The sequence below is a fragment of the Lentinus tigrinus genome (genome assembly GCF_003813185.1).
Source record: "Lentinus tigrinus ALCF2SS1-7 unplaced genomic scaffold L226scaffold_14, whole genome shotgun sequence".
Taxonomy (NCBI): Eukaryota; Fungi; Basidiomycota; class Agaricomycetes; order Polyporales; family Polyporaceae; genus Lentinus; species Lentinus tigrinus.
Window position 1 is genome coordinate 641,935 of NW_027137923.1, and position 23,365 is coordinate 665,299.

Consider the following 23,365-nt stretch of genomic DNA (forward strand, 5'->3'; position numbering starts at 1 on the left):
GCACAGTCGATGTCGATCCGCTTATGAAGTCACCATGAGCAATATAGCCACAGTGTCAGGCGGGGTGCCAGGGTCCAGCAGAACGAGCAGGAGGTGCCTTGTTAGCTGCTCTTGCACGCGTACGGCCGGGACCGACACTCGAAGTTGGAGGGCGAAAGGGCGGTGACTTTGAGCGGCCAGCCTGGGGTTCCGACTCCCGAGTCAGCCCTGCGTGAATGGGCGAATGTGGGCTCACTGTCGCCGCTCGTCCTCGTCAGGCCTGGCGGTGGGGCAGGGGCTGTAACTTGTTGAACGGGCAACCCCAGCGCGTTTCGCAGCTTCTCGGCCGCCGTCCCGCACATGGGGCCGGGACTTGCCAAGCTTGCAACTTGAACGTGTTCGCAGACGTCCGCGCATCGGCTGATTGAATGCTGAGATGGCGAGCGGGCACGATCTCCAGCCGCCGCGGCGGGTCAGGGCCTTCCGCATCGAGCGAGTCTGCGACGGGAGGATGAATATTTCCTAGAGCTGGAGACCACCTGAGGGCTCCTGGAGAGGAGAAGACGAGAGAACCACGGGCACGCGCCTCGGAGGTTGCCTGAGCCTGCGGCGACTCTGAGGCTCGGACTCAGAGCTTCGCGTTCGCGGCCCCTCCGCGTCGTGCACGATGACTCGTGCGGGCTTATGCTGGAGAAGAGAACGCGAAGGACAGAGGGCATCTATTCATTACTCTCGTCATTCAATGCACTCACCAGGGCGGACCGAGTAGCGGTGCCACTTTGGGCCTCGCTGGACCCCGTGAGCCCTTGGCGCAGCCACTTCGGGGCGTCCGCCTTCCTCTGGCGTGGCGACCGGGCTGAGAGATATGGTAACGGCTCACCCGTCCCGGCTGCCTGCCCAAGGGGGTTCAGCTGAGTTCGCCGAACCACGAAGCAGGCTTCTGTCATGTGCCTGTGGGCAGCAGGGAAGATGGCTGGAGATGTCCGAGCAGGAGGCACGACGTTGCGCCTTCGCTGTTCCCATACACAATTGGCTTTGGGACGGACATATGGGTGCGCGGTGCTCAGAGAGATTGACAATAACGTCGCCGGCACTTCCCGCAGAGCCACGACGCACGTAAACACAATCGAGGGTCGCGGACTCGGCGCACGCGGCATTGCAGCGGCGTGGCAGCTGTCGCGTCTCTCGGGCGGGCAGCAGGTTCCTTCTTCAGGCTGAGGGCGTTTCGCGCTGCAGGCAGACAGTCCCCTGCGAGCGTGCCAGGCCGAATGCCGGAATGGACTCAGCGGCCGGTCAAAGGAAACACGACACATGCATCGGCATTCTGATCATGAGTGCGAAGAAGCAGCGGTTTACGTTACACGTCGAGGATATCTGTGGTCCGGTTGGCAGGCGCGGCAATACGCCATACGCCATCGTCCGCGCACGCCCCTGCTGGCATTGGCATGTCGACTGTTGTCGTAATATCCGCGATTGGGCCTGCTTCGTGTGGAAAAAGGCTTGACAGAACCATCGCCAGCATTGAACACCGGTGTATTGATGAGGTCTTTGGCCGCGCAGCAGGGAGCGCGGTGGTGATGGTGCAGATCGCTGGGGAGGCCATGGGCTGATTGTATCCTCGGTGTATCCTGCCGCATCTCCGCAGGTGGCTGGGTAGGAGATGGACGGACGAGTGCGATGAGGAAGACTCGCTTGGGAGCCGATGGGCTTTGTGGCGCAGGAGACGGCCACGCGGTGATGATCTCTTGCAATGTCTATTTTCATGGCGCCTCCCCGAAGGTCGTTCGTTCTGCAGCTGGGAAAAGGGATATGCCGGGCACTGTCAATGGGGCAGGGGACGAGGTGTGCAAGGACGCAGGTGAGAAGAAATGTTGTTATCATGCACCGGATGAGGCAAGTGAGTCGCGCCGATGAGCTAGTGGTGATGACCCTGGATCGTATGAGGTACTTGGGGAGTGGGAGGGGAGTTCTGGTCAAGTGTCAGGCTGGTGGCAGGTCCTCGGGCCATCAGAAGGACAGCAGGTCTTTCACACCACCCGCTATAGAGATGCAAGGGACAGAGGGAGACTGCCAGATCTGTCGTGGCATCTCTCGTTCGCCGTCGTGCGACATGGGACACACAAAGGACATGGTCGGATATTCGGGTCGGTTCGCGCCATGGTTCGCATTCGGTTCGGAGGGGGGCGTATTATCAGAGCATTCCGATTGTGCGCGAGGCGGGACACGAGGCGGGACACGGGGAGTGGTGCAGTGGACCTACATGCACATATGAGATGTGAACATTGTGCGAACATAATGAAATCAGAGGTGGGCACAACGGATGTGGCGTGAGCGGGCGGCATGGAGTGACTAGAGGGAATGATGGTGTTTCGTGCGTGCGAACGGAGAAGAGCGGTGGAGATAAACGTCTTTTCCTTTTCTTTTTGCTGGCACATGGCGTCGTGCGGAAGCTGAGAAGCTGAGCCGCGCGCCGGGAACCATGGCAGAGTCCGAAACGGCGCCCACTGCAAAGAACGTATCGTTCCCGGGACCCCAAAATCGAAACGAAACTCTTGAAAACGAACTACCTTCCTACTGCTCTTCCAAGTGAGCAACGATAGCTCCATGTTATTGATAGAGGCTCCCGATGCTTTCTGCTGACGGAGAAAGGCATGAAAGGCAGGCTTTCCGCATATTGCCCTTGGCCAGAAAAGTTAGCATTTGGACTAATCATTTCCAAGGCGTTTCCCGAGGCGGGAAATGGTCATATCTTCGCAGTGGGCTTCTGGAGTACGTTATGCATTTAGCCTCCAAAGGTAATTGTGTCAAAGACGGCGAGGTGGGATTGCTGCCCTGCACCGGAGAGATCATCTGCGTGCGCTGCGTGCGGGCAGCGGGCGGGCGGGGGCGGTGGGGAGGCACACATCGCACACAATACCTACGCGGGGGCGGGCAGCCTCTGCCTCAGGCTGGGTGCGTGGGCATGACAGCGCGTGTGATGCTGGGCAGTAACCCTAATTTAGGCTTCAAGCTGCGGGAAAGGATTACCCCCGAGGACTGCAGCAGCTAGGGCCCGGCCTCCGTCGCGGCGCAGATCAGCCTGGCGCTGCATCAGACCCTGAGCAGCATGCCCGTGCTCGTTCGACGCTTTCGCAGCGACGTTTGGCGTGCGCGTGGGCCGCAGACAAACGGGGCGGGCGCAGCGTGCAGCGAAGGGGCAAAGGCAGCGACTAGGCTGGAGGGGGTGGAGCGGTAACCACGCCAGCCCCGCCCTCGAAAGCAGGGCCCGAAAAATGCAGAAAAAGGGAGGGAAAAAGAGGCAAATATTCGTTTAGCCGAGGAAAAGAGCGTGACGGGAGGTGCGCGTGCCCGACAGAGGGCCAGATCCGGGATCGGGGATCGTTCGCCCGATTTACCATGATCCGCAACAACAATCAACAGAACTCGCCTTTTCTCGACGCCCCCTCCGCTCTCCCATTTCGTTTTTAAACCATGGACGCTCCCCACCATGACCACCGTCACTACCACAGCTCTCCTCCTCATTCCTATCCTCCCCCCATGGCCGACAGCCTCCACTAGTGCGCCCTTTCTCCTCCTCCCCCTCGCGTCCTACTGACCACCCGCGTCCCCCAGCGCCGCCACGCCCACCCACCACTATGTCCCCAACGCCTACTATGCGTCTCAAATGCATGCAGGCGCCGCGCACATGCACGTAGTCGCACCCAGCACCATGCGCCAGGACCCTGCCGCGCAGCGCAAGCGGCCCAAGTACACCCGCAGCAAGACGGGCTGTCTGACTTGTCGCGCCAAGAAGATCAAGGTGAGTCGTGTGCGCTGGCGCCCAGCTCTCCTCCTTACCCTCCCCCGAAGTGCGACGAGACAAAGCCCACCTGCGTGCGTTGCAGCCACGGTCAGCGCGAGGTACGTTTCTTCATTACCGATGCGTCCCGCGCGTGTCTGACGACCTACACGCGTCCAGTGTACTTGGCCCGAGGGAGTCCCGACGCGCAAAAAGCCTACCCCAAGGAGGGAGCCCCCCTCCCCCATCGACGGTCTCGAGACGCGCCCTTCCACGGCTGGCTCCTCAGGCGTCTCCGACATCGCTACGCCTCCAACCCGTGGCCCAACGCCACCCCGACGTGGCGAGCCCGTGGAGATGGGCATTCCCCCTATGGTCTCTCGTCGTTCCAGGTATGTCTCACTTGCGGCGCATGTTCGTGTTTGGCCCCGGCTGAGACATGTATTACAGTGATCCTAACGTCAATATACCTGTTGCAATTAATGATAGCCGCCGCCCAGTGTACGTCTTCTAATGCATCCCTCTTGTCTCGCCCGCGTTAACGCGTGCTGACAGTGTCGCGCCAATTTCTACTTCATCTCACGGATACCCTATGCACTCTAATAATACCCATCTTCCTGCTATCCCTGAAATCGCTGCATCTTATACCAACCAACACCACCAATACCTGCCCAACTACCCTGCTTCATCTCACCACTATTCGCAATCGCACTCCGCTCCGCTTCCTCGCATCACCTCCCATCATGACCACCACTCCCGTGGCACGGACAGCGCCTCTCCCGACTCCCAATGGTCATCCCCGCAGCTCCTCACCCCGGTCGATCCCATCGAGCCCTACGTGCGTGGACCCGATCACCACTTCTATCCGACGTACTGATATCCATATCCCGCCCTCCTTCCAGTTCCCGACGCCTCAGGAGAGAAACCTGGTGGGGTCTTCTTCGCACGCTACGCATCCCGTTAGATATCAATGATACGAGTGTTTTGTTTTGCTTTCTAAAGATCCGTCATTACTGCGACAACGCGCTAAGCATAATCATGGCCTACCCGTCTGAGAACCCTGTACTGGCCGCTAACTTCCAATTCCTGTTCGACGGTGTGCGAGGTACGGATTCGGCGGTTGAGTCTCTGCGGTCTGCGCTGCTCGGCGTGGCTGCGGTCCACCAGTCGTTCCTGCTCTCTCGCAGCGGCGTGTCGACACTGGCCGCAGACGAAGCACTCCGCGTCGCCGACTCGTTTCGCGCAAAGTCCAAGCACCTACTCGTCTCCGCGTGCGCCACTCGGGAGGGATGTCACAACGATGCGGCGTTGGCGTCGGCGGTCGCGATTGCTCTCATCGACGTGAGTGCTGTAATCCCGCCTCGTTGTGTGTGAGCGCGTGAGTGACCATGAGTGTCCGTGTGCCCTCCGCAGATCTTCTCTGGCGGCCGCAATTGGTCCAATAGCTTGGCCTTTGCGAAAAATCTCGTCAAATCGCGCGGCGGCCCCGGGCTCTTGCTCGCACGCAGTAAAGGGTTCAAGACCAACTCCGTCACCGGTGTGTCGCGCGCGAGGCTCCTCGTCGAGATCGTCGCGGTGTACGAGCTCTTCGGTAATGGCCGTCTGTATTGGGTATTGCGTCCATGTGCTCACATACGAGACCATCAGGCTGCCTCGCACACGGGAGGGCGCCCGCGCTGCTGAACATTGACTGCTGGTGGTACGCCTTCTGTGCCCAGGCGTAGCTCTGACGTACAACTAAGGCGGCTCTCCTCCATTCCCTTCCCAGGCTAACGAAGACGAACCCGCAAGATAATGTATCATTCATCGACAAGGTGTTCGGCATGTCAAGGGAGTTCATTCTTACCCTCGCCCAGGTGAGCCCGAGTGGGAGCCCTTCTTGGCCTCTACTCCTCCCCCCCTCTTGGAACGCCCGAACCTTGTTGACCCTGCTTCATCGCGCTGTTTCGGAAGGTTGCCACGCTTGTATCACGGGTGCTACATCCTCCGACGTCGCAGGTGACAGAGATAGCCCACGAAGGCGAGCCCCTCGCGCAAGCGCGAGAAGCGGAGATCCTCTACCAGACGCTTGAAAACTGGGCGAACACAGCGGCGACCCAGCTCCACGAGCGTGTGCGCGCCGGCAACTGCGTCTATCAGCACGCTGCGCAGGTGAGTGCTCGTGTTCATGTTCGTGCTAAGGGTGCTTCGCGAGAGGGAGCAGCGATCAACTGCTGCTCCGTCGGCGGCAGCGGGGGCAAAAATGGTGACTGACTGGACCTGGTGATGACCGCGCGCGGCGATACAGATCATCCTGCTCCGGGATGTGCTCAAGGCGCACCCCTCAGACGCGCTCGTGCAGGAGCACGCCAACACGATTCTCGCACTTTGCATGGACTGCGGCCAGAAGCGGATGGGTGTGGAGTGAGTATTCCGTTCGATCGTGGCCGGGCGCATGGCGCTCCTTCCGTGCCTACGCCGTCGGGCCCTGACTTGACCTGACTTGGGGTGGCTGACGGTGTTAATTGTCTTGCAGCCTCACTTGGCCCGTCATTATCGCAGGCTCACAGCTTTATGGTGCGGATCGCGCACAGGTCCTGTCAATCTTCGAGCTTTTCAGGTATGGGCCTGAGTCTGTCATTATCGTATCGCTGAACCTTACCTCTGGACCTCCGCCCCGTCGGGCCGGTGCTTGTTTCCGGCGTATAGGATGCAATGTGAGTACTCCCCGTTCGCACCACCACGACTCCTACCTCCGTTTGCCCCTTTACGCATGGATGATACTCACACTCACGCGCGCCCCATCGATCTGTATTCCAGGCTGCTACGAGATCGAGACGTCTGAATTCATCGTCCGTCAGGTGAGGACTTTGCATGGTCTGCAACGTTGGTCGAAGTGACGTATCGTTGACGTGTACGCGCATACTGCAGGTCTGGCAGCGACTCGATGCGAACGACCCCAAGGCTGACTGGCGATCGGTCATGCGGGACCACGACCTCGACGTGCTCATTGTCTAGTTCTCTCGTGCTGTCCCATCTACTCCCCCATTTCGCCTTCGTTCTCCCCGCGTCCTCTGTTTGCGTTTTCTCAGTGCGTCGTGTTCCGTGGGTTTCTTTCTCTCTCGATCCGCCTCATCTCTCTATCTGTCCTATCGATTCTCTCTCGATTCCTATCTCTATGTCGGCCCTTTCTTGTATAGATGCTCTCCTGTGATGCGACGGCGCAGAACGCGAAGTTTGTAAGTTAGCCTGGGCAGTTACATAACACACATACTTATCGCGTTGGTTGTACGACTATATTTCATTAGCGTAGATGTTCTGGCATCCTCTAACTAGAGCTCTCCTGGCCCCCGGCAGGTCAAATGGATCGTACTTTACTCACCCCAACTACTGTGGCCGTTCTCCAGGTTGATCCATACCCAGTCCCGGTTGCCCCTCCGTTCCACCGCACACCGCGCATTTGCTCCTCGCTGCGGAACGACGAAGACGTAACGTCCCCACAACGCCATACTGCATGCGACATGCGGCCGCAATGAGGTGGGTCTGTCCTTCGAGAACGTCGCCATACAGCTCGCAGCTCGTTCACACCCAGGTCACAGGAATTCGCATTTAATGCCGCCATCGCAGCCTGCTGCGCGTCCCGGCGGACAGAAGAGGAACGCGGCCACTTGAACCAATCTTCCTCTGCACGCAAATCTGGCGTGTACACAAGGCTAGGCGCCTGCCGTCATCACTGTCCCACTGGACGGGGCTTGATTATGATTCCCCGAGACGCGCTTCGCACGACTTCGCGTTCCCAGCAGCGGACGACCCTTCGATGTTCGTATCAGTCGCGCCCTTCGGAATCCCCCCGACCGACGGGACGACTGCTGCACGAGGCACGGCGACTCTCTCAACTCTCGGCCACGCACGGCAGGATTCAGACTTGCCTTGTCTCCAAAACTTCAGAGTTCACTATAGTGAGTGACAAGGGTTCTTCCGCGCAGATGGGGACCGCATTTTTCTGATCGAAGAGCTCAAGCTCAAGGCCCATGACCGCACACAATTGACTCGACTTAGTTGCTGATCTGACGTGGGTTCTGGTTCTGGTGCGTCGTGGCCCGTCATCTGAAACGCTTCCCTGCGCAGTGCGCACGCTGTGTAGCCTGGGTGTCCTGCGTTGACAGACCGGCGTATTCGTTGTCTTGCCCACTGGCCTAGCTGTCGTTATGCCCTTATCCAAAGTGGCCTGATTCCTTGTTCGCGGCCCCCGCGACCGGAAGCCGTGAGCATTCGCGCGCGGCGTTTGTATGCGAAAAGACGGCGTTATAGACGTCGACTTGGACATGCGTCATTGCGCGCGCGGGGGGTTTTGCCTCAACTTGTGCTGGCCCGCGTCTTCCGTGCATAAGTACAGGGGCGACAGGGCCGCTTAGATTTAAAGTCGTACTCGCGAGGCTCGGATATGCGAGATTGCGCTCGTCGGGTATCGGACGTCGTCGTGGGCGAAAACAGTAACTACAAGGTTACTGCTCACACTGGCAACTGACCTGCGGGCGGGTCCACCGTCCCACGCTAGTCCGCAGCTGCGAAGGATACGTCTAGTGCGCGAAGGCGGAAACCTGTACCTGCCGCTGGTGCCACGCTCCGTCCCATGACCGACGGAGAGACGGGCGGGGCGACTCTAGAAGGCAGATCTCCCTGATTGCGTGCGTCCGAGATTGGGAGATATCTTGTACCAGAGCAGGCACCGCGGCGTGGGCTCGGACACACTTCACGTTCGGACGCAATTAAGGTGTCCGGAAGAAGGCGCGATAACAATCAAAGAAGGGTTCGACGGGGCCATGAGCTGTGGCATATGAGGATGTGAGGTTGTTGAGGCTATGCCGGATCACATTATGGTGGATCGTGCGCAGACACGATGTGGTTCTGCACATTCTCTGGCCAGATGGTGAATATGAATTACGAGGAGCGAGGAGTATCGTACAGCCCCTACATGACGTCTTTCCGGGCGCACCTCCGGGAGAAGGTGTCGCGGGAAGTGCAGCCAGTAGAAACGCGTCGCGTGTATACTGTGCGGTCAGAGGCGTTCCTCGAGCGCGTCCACGGAAGATCCCCCCACCGCGAGTCGTTGCCGAAGTGCCGGTTCCGTTATATTGACCGGCGATGTTGGACGGGATGCTTGAGGCAAAATGACACTGCCGCTCTCACACTGCAGCCGTCTATGAATGACAAGGGGGATCTAAAGCCAGCGAGTGGTGGACTTGACAGAGACGTGGAAGCTGACGAGGACTGAGATGCGTGGGAGGGTTTGCGTCACTTACGGCAGTACGAGCGTTGTGCGGCCATGCACGGACATCTTGCAACGTGAGGGGGGTGGTGAAATTTATCGCGAGGCATGCGTTTCGTACAGCGAGGTTGAAAATTCGTTCGGATTCTTCGGAAAGGGGCTAGGGTTGGCAGCTCGTGGACGAGCGATGTACCAAGGCGTGGCTCAATGTAGTGAGATGCATTTAGAAGTCACGTAACGTGTGAGCACAGGAATATGGATCCTTACCGGTTATGAGGCACGCCCACAACCAAGGCGCAGGAGTTAAAACGGTCCGCGGACCGCCGAAGGGGGGCTACACAGGAGGCGTACCCCGACATACGGAGAGTTTGCATGTCCCAGCGTGGTCCTGTGAAGGTATGAGGGCACTGTATCGTAAGTGCTGCCAGACAGTACCGGGATTTATCTCGCCGTATAGTCGTGCTTCGAGTAGTGATGACCAAGAGGCAACAGAGAACCCGCGAACCTGGAGAGCGCTCGGAGGTCATAACCGAGGTCAATCTCAGTGGGGACAGATCGGGGGAGAATAGCCATGCGTCAGCCCAGCGATCAAGCATGTGTGATGTGGCTTACCTGATTCTTTGCCTCGCCGATACTGTGCGGCAGGAGATTGCCAGCGACTTACCCGACAATGAGCTCGAGCCTCGGGGAGGGTTAGCAAGGATGTCTAGTAAGGTGATTGCATTTCGAGCAGTTCACTTACCATCACGGATGTACGGCGGAGCCGTATAGGAAGGAGTGCGAGGATCGGTGTTCGTATGACAACCACCGGACGAAGTGGACAACGCTACATGGCTGCAATGCGAGCCTTGGACGACGGCAGCGTGGGGCTGATAGACGTGCACGGTTCGGGCCCTGATGGATCACCGAACACCGCCGCGACTGCGCCGATGCCTAGCATGACAGGTGCGGCGTGAAGAGTATGGGAGATCAGCGGCTGGAAGGCGAACATGTCCGGGACAACGAATTCTAACCTTGGAGTGGATCATGAGCTGGCAAACGTCGGTGCGCTAACCTCTAGCAGGCGTCGGCGGACCCGAACGAGGGACCAGGTGCGGCCCAGGCTAGGAGCGTGCCTCGTTGATCGTTATGTAGTGCCTGACAGTGAAATCTTACAACGTCGCAGGGCCCTGACCTGCAATCTGTGCACCAATGTCATCGTGGAATATAGCTGCGATGACCGCACTGATTTCAAGAGCTACATGGGAGTCTCAGCATCTCAAAGCCATCACAAAATGGTTACTTCCCATCATTCGTGAGTCGCTCACCTGGGAGGATGGTGGTGCATGGCTTTATTGGGGCAATAGACTCATGAACGACAGCGAGAACACTCTCGACATGGCTAGTCTTCAAACGCACGCATGATGACAGCAGCGTTATTCTAGGCCTGTGAACCCTGCACATGAGCACTGCTTCCCTGCGACTGTGCGACAGGATATTGTCTGTTGGGCGATACCCAAGTTGAGTAAGATGCCCCAATCTCTTCGGGTACTCGCGCCTTTGTAAGTCCAGATCATCCAGCAAGGGTTCTTGCGTGAAGCACCTGTGGTCGACCAGAGGCGCCATCATATTCGTCAGAACACACCCCCAGGACACTCGGCACAACGCTCACCAGCAGCGTTCCTCCAGCCACACCCGTGACATCGCGCTCGTAGTACGGCGGGTATCGTGGGACGAGAGGTATGTATCGTTCATGGTGTGTCAACAGCACTCCACGGCGCGGCGTCCATATTTGGAATGCCTGGGCGCATCTGTCAATGGTCATGCACAAAGTGGCCGAGCGCAGAGCGACCCGCAGCCCATGTGTCGGAAGGCGGCAAGAAAAGAATGGAACCACGTAGTAGTACCAAGGGTCGACGTGACCCAGCGGTTAACGGTCATGCTGACGTGCCAGACCCATGTCTGGGTCCGCAACGAATCGTTCCTGTGGGACGTCGGATGGGGCCATCTCAGCCGCAATGAGGAAAGCTCCAACGACGTCCATGATTCTAGCACAATGGCTGGAACATGCGGTAGTAGACAACTCACACAAAGACATTGATGACTACATGCCAAGGATGTCCTCGCAGACAGAGCAGGCCCAGGGCGTCTCCGTCATGAGTCCAGCTCGGCCCGCTGGCCGAGGGGGTACGTGTGCAGGCAAGGTCGAGAGGTTTAGGTCAACTCTTCGTATCGGCCAGAAGAAGCCATCTTGAGACAGGATATTGCGGCCTTACACGTTGACGAAACACCCTATCAACGAGTCCCAGACCGGTATCAATCGCGCTCGGCTTTAGAAGGCCTGCAGCTGCACAGCTTCCCTTAACCTCCCCGACACACTGCGCAGGCAGCTGCAGCGGACACTACGCGGTGCTCAAGATGGCGGGGGGTTCCAGGCGGAGATGCGACGTCGCTACCGAGTAACCAACCGCATCGCTCGATGGTAGACCGCAGAGCGTGTGCATCCAATAACCTTCTGAAACAGCACGTTCACGTGCGGAAGGAGTTAGGTTAGTGCTGCGATCCCCTCTTGTGCCGCCGCGGTCCAGAGATGGTCGGAGGATTTGGCAGCATCGGATCGGGGCAGTATTGAAGAGACGCGGTTGTGTGCTTTGTGAGCTGGACAGAGGAGATTACGTACGTACCTTCCGGCCGCATACGCGTACGCGGGATCCAGGTGTAGGACGCCGCCTGTGGCGTACCCACAGGAAGACCGAATCGCGCCTCTCCATCCGGCTCGCTAATGCAGGATTGAGTTGTCGGTTGGTCATCCAGCTACGCAACCGATTGCCCGGCGTAGAAGGCCGGAGGCAGGTCCACGCCTCCAAATCCATATGAGGAGGACCCCGAGAACCCCAAGTAGCACCTAGGGAGGACGCATTGGAGTTTCGGGGATAGGTCTTCGATGTGTTAGATGAGAGCAAGTGACCTGGACCGTCCTATATGCTCGATGATTATCAGTCAAGCAGCGAAACTACTCAGCGGCCCTTTGCATTACTAAGTATCGGATGGGTTCGAAGACTCACATAATAAGAAGGATCCCCGGACATGCCATGTTCAAGTGCCATCAATGCAAGTTTCGGATCCTGTGTCAAAATGCGGTCGAGGGGCGAGCACACCAGTGTAAATGGACTTGTCACCGGCGCTAGGCACTGCACTTGCTTGTAGTTTTCTCAGTCCTGTAATATGCCAGAAATCGACGCATGTACCAAAGGAACAAGACAAACGTACCTATGAGGTCAGGTCAGGAAATGTCAAGGAGAGTTCCCACATTGCGCTCATGTCCGTCATGGGACCGCAGACACTCAGTAAGCACGCTCTGAAGCTAATCGGATGGCTACGGCACATCCTGCTTGACAATCCATAGGACGAACTGCAGCATACTCAACAGAGCTAAATTTTCGCATATCAAGGACCGTGAAACAATCAGGACGTCAGACCGCACGTTTGATCCGTGAGGGAACTGCACCCGCGAGGGGCTCTCGGGCCGCCTTGCGCAGTAGGCACTATCGGACGAGTATCGAAGCCCAGTCTGTCCTTGAGCCAGCGGCTCTTTCCCGAAAGTTTCCTGTAGCACCAGCTGTAAGCTTTTAGCTTCACCGATAATTGGCAAGCAGATCGCTCACGACGAATGAAGTCATGTACCGCTTGTGTTGCAGCTCCAACATGGACTTCAGTACGAATTATCGCAGCCGCTATCCTGCAATGAATGCCCTACATAATGGACGACGAAAATGTCGTATCTGAGGGTGGTACAGCATAGTTCACCGAAGCAATACTCGAGGTGACGGGCAGAAGCGTCGACAAGAATTTGATCGCGGGATTCGGACCCCTGGCTGCGGGATCCCACTCGGAGACTGCGCCCGAGCACAGGACCGGGCTCGAGAGCACTCAACGTTCAATATCTGTGGATGAGACACTGTTAGTCGTACAATTTCCATAGACGAGTATTGACCCATTACTCACAAAGTACAGTCAAGGCGCCCTCGCACCGCCGACCGCCCTGCTCTGAGCCTTTGATACTGCGCGCGCCCTCTCGCGCGATATTTTGAACTCGGCATCATAACCACGCACACGTCAGAGACTGACGCGCCGAGCTGTCACGCGCAGATCCCGGCGTCGGCAGTTCCAAGCACTGAAGCAAGAACTGCATAAGCCTGCGACCTCGTCCGACACTCGGAGTCGCAGGCCAGTCGGTGGCGGTAAGTGTGTCTGTTGTCTTTGTGGCAGTAAATTTGAGACCTTCATAGCGGAGTCAGTACCTCGCATGCATGATCCGGGCTCCAGGTCTGAAACATCTAAGATGACCATGAGAAGTCGGGCTCATGACCTCAACTGTCAACGTTTCAACTGCCAGCGCAGATTGAATGTGGGTGCGCACTTAGTAGCTCCAGGGCGCCTCCCCGAATTCTCGACGGTGTCTTGGCTGCTCGAGGGCGTTCCGGAGGCTTCCCCGCCGGCCGAGCGACCACCTTGAACCGTACAGCCTGATCGGTGTCATGGCTTCCAAGCAGCGAGCACCAACCACGATGGATCGAATTGGTAAATGAGGGTGAAGTTTGCGCTGGCACTGGAGCCCGAGGGCGTCGCAGATAATTGTAGAATAGGAAGTGTCCAGGTGCCAGCGGCGTTTGAACTTTGAAGTTTCGTACCATGCTCCGTAGGTGCATACATATGAAGGCTGCATGTGCAGTTGACCCGTGCACGAACGGATGACCCGCCAGTGGCCACGCAACTGCGCCCTCCCGTCACCGTCACGCTGGCCATGGCGGTCTGGTGTGGCTATAGATACCGAGAGCGAGCGAACCAAAGATGGTAAGCCGCGCTAGCCTCGTGTTGGGGACGTTGGGGCGGGGGAAGAACTCAAAAGCGGGCCCCGCGCCGTTGCTGTCGTCCAGAAGCAACTTCCATGGTCGGCGTGACGATGGATGGATGACTCGAGCAAAGCTGCTGCGGTCAGACTCAGTCAGTGGAGTCCGGCGGAGTGTACTGCCGCGGCGGGGCGCCGAGGAGCGCGCCCGCACCCCGCGCGCTTTCCGAGTCGGGCCTCGCCGACGCAGGCACTACTTGTAAGTTGTGCCTATGATTGAGGTACATATTTACGTCCAACCTTTGACATTAACGTTCTTATCCCCACCGCAGCCTCGCTCTGGCAGACAGAGAAAGCCTGTCCGACGTTGAGCTCTGTTTCCTGTATCAACCAGTCAAGCTTCAAGTACGACATTGCCTAGCGTCCTTGGCATGCACGTTGTGGTCGCGTGGTCACAGCCAAACTACGGGACAGGTCTACTAGCACGATACGCACACCTGAAACTTCCCATCCTATCTATCGCGCACTCGCTCGTACTTATCGACTCCGAGGGGCGAGCGATACGAACACCGTGTTCGACGCTGCCCGAGTAGCCCCGAAACAGGTGTAGTACCTTACACGCTGCGATCCACACCCATCCATCCAAATTGTGCGGCGCGGTGGCGGCGTGACACGATATACAAATTTTTGGCGTTTGTTGGCGTTTGGGAAGACAAAAGGTCGACGTCGGAGCAACGACGGTGACTCGGTCGCGGTGACGGCACTGCGGTGGAACACATATCCTCAACAAAAAATTGTCTGATGGCGGCTGGTACTAGGGTCCCCGATGCTGATTCGAACTCGGTGCTGTTCGTTCGTCGTTCAGCGTTGGGAGGGTGGGCTGAGATGGGCGCAGATGGGGGCTTTAGGCTGAGTACGAACCACATACATCATTTCCGAGGAGGTGTTGCATGCTAGTGGCAGATGCTCGCGGCGTTTTGTGGTTGGCAGATGGATTCATGGATGTGATGCGGAGGAGCTCCGTGCGCGCCGCGTTCCTGCTCGATGCCTTGGCGTTGCGGCGATAGAGGGAGAGCTTCGAGGTATCAGGTTGGCTTTGGACGTACTGTCCTTGGGTTTGAAGGACAGAGACTAGGCGGGTCGCGGCGAAGGCCGCGTGTCAACGTTAACGTTCAAACGTTCGTTCGACTACGCGTTGATTGTGCGCATGTACCGTGCAATACATCGTATCATATGGGTACTGCAAGTATAGACAGCATTTCGCCGCAAGGGCGATCAACGAAGACTGGGAGCACGTGCTCCTAGACGAAGAGATGCATGCAGCAAGGATCCGATCGACCATTTAGCAACGACCGCGAGGCAGAAGCAGGCCTAGAGCGTCGTAGAATAGTCAGGGCAAGGGTAGGCTCGACAACACGTACATAATAAACACCCGCGCACAAGGGCAACGGCAAGACAAGTACAAGGTCGTCGCGTTCCTGTTGTCAATGCAAGGACGAACAGGGTTCCCAGCGTCGTCATCGGGGTCCAGGGCGGACCGCTGCCGTTTGGCTGCCGTCTAGAGGTGGCGAGAGCTTCGTATCGCGCAGAAGCAGAAGCGCAGAGCCGTTTCCCAGACAGAGACAGAAATACCGCATAGAGAAGGCAAGACGCGGCGAAGATGCATATAACGCGGTCCCTGGGCTAGGGCTTCGTCGCTCGCGAAGATCGCACGAATACGCAGCTCTTTGGACGTGCGTGATAGATTGGGATTGGGATGTGGCAAATGTACAGGTACTGCGAGTAGAGGTGAGAAGCTCGATGTATTGACGACGATACGAGGATAGGGCCCGGGTGCACCGATCGTCGTGGTATCCGCAGCACCCAAAAGGCTTGGGTATACAGCTCGCAGCAGCACGGGTGCGAGTGACGCGTTCTGCGCAAGAGATAATCGGCGTATGGACCCCGAGGAAAGGAAGGCGACTTTGGATTTGGAGGCAGGGAGTACACAGCAGTATATGTTCGTATGCGGAAGCTGTGCCCGAAGACGGACGAGAGGCTGACTACGGAATCGGCGGTAAGGTGAGAGCGGTACAGCGCATGGTATGGCGGGGCGCGGATCTGGGAAGCCGGGCGGATTTGGATTGTAGGCTCAATTGGGACGGATGACTAGTGGGCAGCTCGGCGAGAATGCGAACATATGACGTGCGGGATTCCATTGTTGGCGACGGATGGAGATGAGCGCGGACGCTGAGCGTTGCTGGCAGTCTGCATCGCTGTGGATATGCAATGGAACGAAGATGTGGTCCGAGCGAGACTGACACCGCAGCACGTACGGATGGGGCGAAGAAGGCGCGAGAATGCCAATCAGACGGACATGGAGTCAATGAGAGACGCGGGAATAAGGGAAAGGAGGCACGGAGGGGCGGCGGAAATGACCGGCCACAATGCTAAGTCAGAGTGGGGAGATCAGAGGGACATATGGTGAGCCCGCATTGCGAAGGACCGAGTCATGCGGAAAAATTGCGAGCGGATGCAGGCGGTGTGGGGGCGAGGGCAACACGGCTCATGCGCAGGCCGAGGATGAGAATGGGGAGCAGAGTCGGGGTAGGGAACATGCACAGGGCCTGAGAGCGAGGCTGGAGCGCTGCTGGTGAGCCTGTGCGAGAGATCCGGCGGTGAAGAGAGCCAAGTAGAGCCGGTGACTCCTGGCTGTTTGGCCGTGTTGACGTGGGGCGGCGAGGCGCTCGTTGACTCTGTTCTTGTCTTCAGCTGACTCTGACAACGCCCCTTATAACCCCCGCCGCAACGCCTATCGCCCTCCCGACGCTCCCAGCTCTCTCCGTCTGCCTTTGCCAGTTATCTTCGCTTGCAACCAGACAACCTCTCTCCAGAATCCGAGCTTGTGCTGATCTCAGCCTCGAGCTCATCCCCGGATCGTCCATAGTCGCACAGACTAAGGACATCCGTTAAACCTCCAATCAATCGCAATGTTTCCCAAACGCCTACCAGTCTGCCGATACCCCGAACCGTCGTCCTGCCGCCTCTCCGTCTCTGCGCTTTCTCTCTCTGCCCCGTCTCTCGCCTCTGTTTCCAGTATCATTATCACCCAGTCCATCTTCGTTTCTGCCCATGCTATTTCAATCTGAATTTAATACCTAATCAAGCGTCCTGACTTTACACGAACTCTGCCGTCCTCCAACGGTAAACCGACAATGAATCTCCATGCTGTTTCCCATTCGCTTCCACACCGCGGTCCTGGCGCATCCCGCGCCAGGACCCGCTGGCAGCCCTATGCTTCCACTGTCCAACTCTCCGGCATCCAACGCTCACCCTCAGTTTATCTCCACACTCCAGCTTCCTCCGTTTCCTCTCTCTCGCCCCAGACTGTCCTCCTCCATCCCATCTGCGACCTCGAGCGTCTCAAGGTCTCTCATCCTCAGCCACCGCCACCGCCGATTGCGAACCCTCTGCGGGAAGTGCAGAAGACAAAATATGCCGCGAAACTTGTCGGTGAGTGTCCATCCACTCTCACTCGTACTCTCTTCTTCTTCCTGTCTTCCCCGTGTCGTTTCAAGGCCCACAGGTGCGTCGAGTCGCACATGCGTATCAACATGCATGAGCGGCTTGACGTATCTGCCAACGTCGGATGTCCAAGCAAACCTTACGCCTTATGCCATATACGGACACACGATGCTCACGACATCCCGTGTTCTAGATCAAGCGGTCAAAACCCTCTGCGAAACCTGGCACCCAGACGATATCCCGGCCGTCTTCACTGCCTGTGCGCGGGAAGCGCTGTGTGCCCAGCCCGACTCCGATGCGGAACCCCACCCTCCTCACATTAACCCCTCTCTGATGGCGAACGGGTTGTCGACGCTCTTTGCTCACGGCAACACGCAACTGCCCTCGCCTGTCTCTCCCACGAGCTGCCAGACGCCTTCCCCGCCCGGGGACAGGTGCGAGTCATACTCGCAAGCGCCCGATGGCTCGGGGGCGAGCAACCTTATCCCGATTAAGGGTTTTGTGCACGAGGTTCTTCGCCGGTCCCGGACGTCCACCGGAGTCCTCCAGACGGCGCTCTGCTACCTCGAAGCCGTCCGTTCCAAGATTCCGGACATCCTCCGCTCCGAAAAGGCCGACCGCCGCCCGGAGCCGGCGCCGGAACCTCGGATTGTCCAAGGTCTCGTCCAAGAGTGTGACTCTCCGGATCCCGCGCCCTACGTGACTCCCTCCGACGCCCCCGACAAGACCGTTGGCCCTACCTTGCAGACCATACGAATGGGGGACACCGTCCTTGTGAGCGTTCTTGACACGGAGGCACCCACCGTGCCTCTGAACAAAGTCCCCACCAAGGAGCAGATGCTCCCCCCTCTCCCTCCTCTTCCCTCGCCTCTCTGCTGCCCGCGCAGGACCTTCCTCGCGTGCCTCATCCTCGCCTCCAAGTTCATGCAAGATCGGTCCTACTCCAATCGTGCTTGGGCCAAGCTTGCCGGTCTCCCTCCCCGGGAGATCGGCCGCTGCGAGCGAGCGCTCGGTGAGGCTCTCGAGTGGCGCCTCTGGGTCGGCAAGCTGCCATCGACGTCGACGAACAATAGGACGGTTTCCCGTAGCAAGAGCGAGGGCGACATCCTCTCTGGTGCAGGTCGTACTTGTAGCCCTCCGTCGACTGCGGCGTGGGCGGCTAGTCCGACTGCGGGAACCGTCGTTCCCTCTTCGTCTTCCTCGCACACCTTCGCTAGCATTCCTCCCCCGCCAGCAAGGCCTCGGACGCGTATCCTGCAGCGCAGCGCGACTGTCCCCGCTACGGGGACTGGTCGCAGTACTGCGTACGCTGATTCCTTCTTGGCGCCGACTCCGTCCGGACACTACTACGGCGCTCGCGCGGCGACTTCGGACTCGACGTTCGTGGTGGACTTGGAGCTGCAGTCGGAGGTGTCTCCATCACTGTCGACGCCGACACTCACCGATTCCCCCATGTCAACCATGTCGTCATCTTCCGATGGCTCCGAGGAGCGCACAATCCAGATGTCGATGATGGAACTTCCGACTCCCTCAATTTCCTATGGCGCATACATGGGTTCCGGTGGACCTTGGGTTGCGAATCAGTCAGCCTACACTCCAGCGGATCCCGCCAACCCACACGGATCGTACGGTGTCCATGGCGCCATATACAATCCATACTTCAACGTCTCCAATTTGCCGTACGGTGATGTCGATCAAACCGACAGTCAAGGTCCTCCTGGACAGACTCTCCCATCGGTCGACGCGGAGGCTGCGAAGTGGGGTTTCACGTCTGCGTTATCGTTCTCAGAGGTATTTACTGGTTCTTGTCCTGGCGTTTTGGGGATGGATGTGCAGTAACAACCCTCTCCTGTCCTCCTAGTCCCCAGCGGGGAAAGGGAGGAGAGGGGATCTCGCTATTTAACTGGCTCGGATCTCGTTACCTCTTCGCGCACGCGAACATTATCCTTTCTGTATCGCTTGTTTCCTTTCTATCTCTCACCTACCTGTTATCGTTTACAGCCATTGGCTCGCCTTCATTTCATGGTTCAGCGTGGATGCCCCCCATTGTCGTTGGCTCGTGGTTCTGTCAGTGATTGCTCACCTTTCTACGGTACTCTAGCGTTTGTGTTCTCCATGTCTCCCTCTCTCTCTATCTTCCTGCAGACAATGTACTCACAACCGTTGTACATAGATATGTGTTCCCTTTCCTATGCACCTTACGCACTCACTAGGCCACAGGACTCGTCGCACGAGCGACCGAGCCGGGCGATGGCTCGACGGCGGCCCCGCGGCGGGGCTGCTGTGTTGGGTTGTGGGAGTTGAGGGCTTTGGGATGTGTTCCCGAGGACGCATGGACCGCGGACGTGGACCTTGGCGCGCCCAGGACCGGGACCAGCTGGACGGACCTCGAGGGCCGAGGGCCTGCGCCGCAAGTCGCTCGCTCGCTCTCCTCCCGACTTCCCCTCCTATAGCTGGCTCCCTGGTTTCTCTGGCCGCCGGTGGATCCAGGGCCGGGTCACACGCACGCGCCCCTTCTCGTAGCGAGGACGAGGGGCGCGGCGGGTGCGCGTACGCGTGCTGGCAAGTGTACTCGACGACTGCCCTGGTTGCAAGTCCAGGCATGAGGGTACCGCCTATGATGTGCGCTCGGTGTATAGGCGGGACCGAGAGAGACGACGCGGCCTGTGGCGGATGAATGGGTTGCGGACGTGGGACGACATCCCCGGTCGGGACTCGGGCTTCGGCACTCGACGCAATGTTCTGCGCACGAAGCATCGGCGCCGTCTCTGTAAGAACCCGCGATGAGTCAACGAAATGGCATGGCGCAACGACGCCACAACCGCCGTCCCCGCCGCCCGCACATAAGCACGTTTCCTGTTTTGCTTGGGCTCGGTGTCTTTCGAGCTGACCGCGGTCCGCCCTTGTCTCCTTCTGTACAGCATGACTCCGCAGGGGAGCCGGGGCCACTTCGCGTCTGCCACCATCTGGACCACATGTGATGGATTAGTGCGCCGGTGTGTTGTTTCTGTCTGTCTGGCCTGTCTTCGCTGTCCTGCTCGCCTTTCCTTCTTTTCGTCTTTGCAGAATGTAGAAACAATCATCAGAGCAGAAGAAGTCCGGCGTCGCGGGTCCACCGGTCGAGCTTCATAAGACAATGCGCGTGGAATTGGTGGGATTAGCATGGTCCGGTCTCCCTCGGAATGCATGTGCCTCCGCGCAGTGATGTCGCAGTTTCTGCTGTTAGAGCGCACAGATCATGAGGGACATCTTTCCTTCTACGCCGCGTCGTATCGCTGACAGTTCCTTCCATCCTGACAGAGTCGCTCATACTTGAGCACGTCATCGAGCACGGGTTCCTTGGGTTCTGCCATTTATCTGGCTCCGGCTTCACCTCCGAGATAAGCAACTCATCTCTGTCCTTCGCGCGTTCTTGCATCATGCATGCACCGCACGGGAGCATGCTTACCCTCCGGTCTCGCTCTCGGGCCTTCGCTGGCCCATGCAGGCACACCGAACCACACCCGGCTTCCCGCTTCCACGCCATTGCCTCCAAACACGCAGTACGCACGTTCCGCTGTGCCCTGCTTCTCCCCGCGAGTCGGTCTCGCGCGGGAAGCAGGCCCTATCCGGCACCCGGCACCCCCGAACTCGACCATGAAGCTCAAGCTATAGGCTCACGGGATGCGGCACGCGAAATGCATATACATAACGTATAGACCCCGGGGCCCGAGGAGGCACGAGACCTGGCCCGCGGCGGCGATCGGTGGTGGTAGTGGCGGCGGCGGCGGCGAGGTTCCAGTTTCCAGTCGCGCGTGCCCCCAAGGCCCACGGCCCAAGGCTTCGCGTGCGTGCACACACCTTCACCGCGCGGGGGGCTTGCCGCCGGACCCACATCCGTCCATACTCGTCCACAGCTTCCAATATGGGCCCACCTTCGCTGCACCCCCGGGGCGGCGTGGTCGACTCCGCGTCTCGTTGTGGCAGCCTGCCACGGAGGTGCCGCTGAGCCACGTGCACCGAGTTGCGACCCGTGGACGGTCGACGAGCAATCCACCAAACCCATTACAAGTTACCGCAAGCCCTGCACGATATCCGGCGTATAGATCGCCGACTGCTCGGAATCGTATCTCAATGGCTACTTTGGATTCTGGCTGCCCGCTTTGCTGGTGCTTTGTTATTCGCTTACGCTGGCTGGTGTTATGGATGGACGCGGTATACCTATAGTGCTATGCGATTGCCGGTTGGTGACGTATGCTGGGAGATCGTGCAAGGCGCGGTTGAAGCTGGGACAAAGGAATCTCGCTCTTTCTGGACCGATATTTCCGACATCTGGTACCTTTCCCTTCACAATGGCCCCCACCATTCTCGTGACCATTGGCTTCCCCGTGGTGAGTATGCAATGCTTTGGTCATCTTCCGTTCACATTCTGATGTACTCCTTGCTTGATAGTGGCTCTTTGTCCTCAGGGCATCAGTAGGTCTCGCATAGAACGCATACATGCCTCGCAAATTAGGAATTCGGGATCCGGGACGCGATATTCGATACAGTCCGCCTCGCGCCGCATATACGCGGCACAAATCTGGAGCAGCAACTAACAGAGCTTGAGTCTGGAGTGCCTGCAAGTCGCTACAAGCTCCCTACACACCCCTATCCTGATCCTTTCAGTCGCGCTGCCTCTTCTGGGGTATCTGGAGGCCAACAGACTTTACATACACCTATTGTCGTCTTTTGGTAATTATCACGATATGTACCTTGCCAATATATACGCGAACATACGCGAATACGGATGGTGGTTGATGCCTACGCAAACTGCCTGCATGAGCGAGCGAAGCAACCAATGCCAACGAGTCTGAGAGTCTACTACATCCACGGGCTCGGAGTGTTCTGCCAAGAATATATGGGCGGGCCGGCCCATGGCCAGGAGGCCGACACAAAGAGCGACTAAGTAGCGATAGGATGTGTGGCAAACGACGCAGATGCACAGCGTCCAATCGATCGCCCAACTGCAGTGGAGAAGATTCCGGCACGGGTCTCCAACGTTTAACATTCAACTTCGGTGCTGACCTTGCAGCTGCCTCTGGTGAGAACGAGAAAGGTCAGCTCGACGCGTAGTTTATCATAGGAGAGATCTAGCACCATTTCGATGGTAAGGTTTGCAACGTCGAGCTGCGCCCGATAGTACGCCTCCACACGGCCCAGTCTTTCCTTCTTCCGCTCCAGCTCTCGGAGGAGTTTGTTCTGTGTGCGCTCCAACCGGACTTGCGTATCCAGCACCTCGTGATGTGCGTCCGTGGTCGCATTCAGGGCCTTGAGTGTTGCTCCCTGCTCGATGTTCACCTCGATGTCTGCAATGTCGAGTGGATAGTCGGTGACGGAGATCGCGTACGCAATCACGTCTCTGGAGACCCCAGCGTCAGCGAGGGTCAGTACGATCTAGATAGAGTGGTAGTGTCAGTGCAACTGTCCCCGAAGATGGTTAGGGGAGCGTACTTCGCTCGACATGCGGCGTCGTTCTACAACGACGTCGTCTTCATCGCTCTTGAGCTTGCGTCTGGCGGATATCGCAGCTACGAGGTGCGCACACGCTCGGGGCAGCCACAAATGACCGGCAATGACAATGCAGCCTGTGACCCAAAATAAGACGTTCAACAACAGCACGCGCAACACGAGGGTGCGTTGAGTAGTATCCTCATCCATAGGCACGATGGGGGAAATTAGAGCCATCATGGTGGAGGCCAAGAAAGGGGGACTGAGCGTCCATGTGCGGGCTGACTCGTGCGAGTTGCTGCTGCAGGGAGTCCGATGAGTGACTAATGTGAAGTGTACTTGATCGTGCTCACCCGGGGGCGCGACAGCGACACCCAACTGCGGCGCCGTGTTCGGTCCCTATTCGGTGTCAAGTTGACGGTAGGTAGTAGCTCCACAGGTGACTTCACCATCCGGCGCACTCAGTAATGCACGCACGCCATGTACTAACCGTCGATATTCGAGGCCACGTATAGCCCAGCGACGCGAAGGAGTTACCATGTCTATGAAAAATGTCGCA

General features: G+C 58.2%; 6 protein-coding genes across 6 annotated transcripts; 4 read left to right on the forward strand and 2 right to left on the reverse strand.

Annotated features, from left to right (window-relative positions):
• Positions 1-652: 652 nt before the first annotated feature.
• L226DRAFT_88367 (uncharacterized protein) lies at positions 653-1,510 on the reverse strand. The gene has a single exon (XM_067687309.1). The coding sequence runs from the start codon at positions 1,290-1,292 to the stop codon at positions 699-701; it is 594 nt and encodes a 197-aa protein (XP_067534885.1). The 5' UTR covers positions 1,293-1,510; the 3' UTR covers positions 653-698.
• On the forward strand, positions 1,511-2,352 carry L226DRAFT_88366 (uncharacterized protein). Its single transcript, XM_067687308.1, has one exon. It carries the CDS (start codon positions 1,730-1,732, stop codon positions 2,249-2,251), a length of 522 nt encoding a protein of 173 aa, XP_067534886.1. The 5' UTR covers positions 1,511-1,729; the 3' UTR covers positions 2,252-2,352.
• Positions 2,353-2,535: 183 nt separating this feature from the next.
• L226DRAFT_88436 (uncharacterized protein) lies at positions 2,536-3,321 on the forward strand. Its single transcript, XM_067687310.1, has 3 exons — positions 2,536-2,637; positions 2,700-2,931; positions 2,982-3,321. Exons 1-3 carry the CDS (start codon positions 2,631-2,633, stop codon positions 3,190-3,192), a joined length of 450 nt encoding a protein of 149 aa, XP_067534887.1. The 5' UTR covers positions 2,536-2,630; the 3' UTR covers positions 3,193-3,321.
• A 322-nt stretch (positions 3,322-3,643) lies between these two features.
• L226DRAFT_463926 (uncharacterized protein) lies at positions 3,644-6,754 on the forward strand (the record flags this gene model as incomplete). Its single annotated transcript, XM_067675824.1, has 16 exons — positions 3,644-3,778; positions 3,829-3,879; positions 3,938-4,149; positions 4,208-4,258; positions 4,313-4,595; positions 4,660-4,686; positions 4,760-5,098; positions 5,171-5,348; positions 5,405-5,456; positions 5,526-5,613; positions 5,711-5,908; positions 6,045-6,160; positions 6,273-6,356; positions 6,446-6,453; positions 6,557-6,597; positions 6,668-6,754. The coding sequence occupies 16 exons, from the start codon at positions 3,644-3,646 to the stop codon at positions 6,752-6,754; spliced, it is 1,950 nt and encodes a 649-aa protein (XP_067534888.1).
• A 10,751-nt stretch (positions 6,755-17,505) lies between these two features.
• L226DRAFT_546193 (uncharacterized protein) lies at positions 17,506-19,176 on the forward strand (the record flags this gene model as incomplete). Its single annotated transcript, XM_067682407.1, has 2 exons — positions 17,506-18,967; positions 19,049-19,176. 2 exons carry the CDS (start codon positions 17,506-17,508, stop codon positions 19,174-19,176), a joined length of 1,590 nt encoding a protein of 529 aa, XP_067534889.1.
• A 2,941-nt stretch (positions 19,177-22,117) lies between these two features.
• On the reverse strand, positions 22,118-23,267 carry L226DRAFT_88627 (uncharacterized protein). Its single transcript, XM_067687312.1, has 4 exons — positions 23,160-23,267; positions 22,810-23,107; positions 22,456-22,752; positions 22,118-22,396 (listed from the first exon to the last, which is right to left on the reverse strand). The coding sequence occupies exons 2-4, from the start codon at positions 23,044-23,046 to the stop codon at positions 22,367-22,369; spliced, it is 564 nt and encodes a 187-aa protein (XP_067534890.1). The 5' UTR covers positions 23,047-23,107; positions 23,160-23,267; the 3' UTR covers positions 22,118-22,366.
• Positions 23,268-23,365: the final 98 nt, after the last annotated feature.

Excerpts from the sequence above, each read along its gene's own strand:
- L226DRAFT_88436 (XM_067687310.1), top strand. Across the intron at positions 2,932-2,981 it reads CAGCCTCTGCCTCAGGCTGG|GCTTCAAGCTGCGGGAAAGG; the intron begins GTGCGTGGGCAT and ends ACCCTAATTTAG.
- L226DRAFT_88367 (XM_067687309.1), bottom strand. The coding sequence starts at position 1,292 with ATGTGTCGTGTTTCCTTTGACCGGCCGCTGAGTCCATTCCGGCATTCG.
- L226DRAFT_88366 (XM_067687308.1), top strand. The coding sequence starts at position 1,730 with ATGTCTATTTTCATGGCGCCTCCCCGAAGGTCGTTCGTTCTGCAGCTG.
- L226DRAFT_88627 (XM_067687312.1), bottom strand. The coding sequence starts at position 23,046 with ATGATGGCTCTAATTTCCCCCATCGTGCCTATGGATGAGGATACTACT. Across the intron at positions 22,753-22,809 it reads GACGCCGCATGTCGAGCGAA|ATCGTACTGACCCTCGCTGA; the intron begins GTACGCTCCCCT and ends CACTCTATCTAG. Across the intron at positions 22,397-22,455 it reads CAAACCTTACCATCGAAATG|AGGCAGCTGCAAGGTCAGCA; the intron begins GTGCTAGATCTC and ends CGTTCTCACCAG.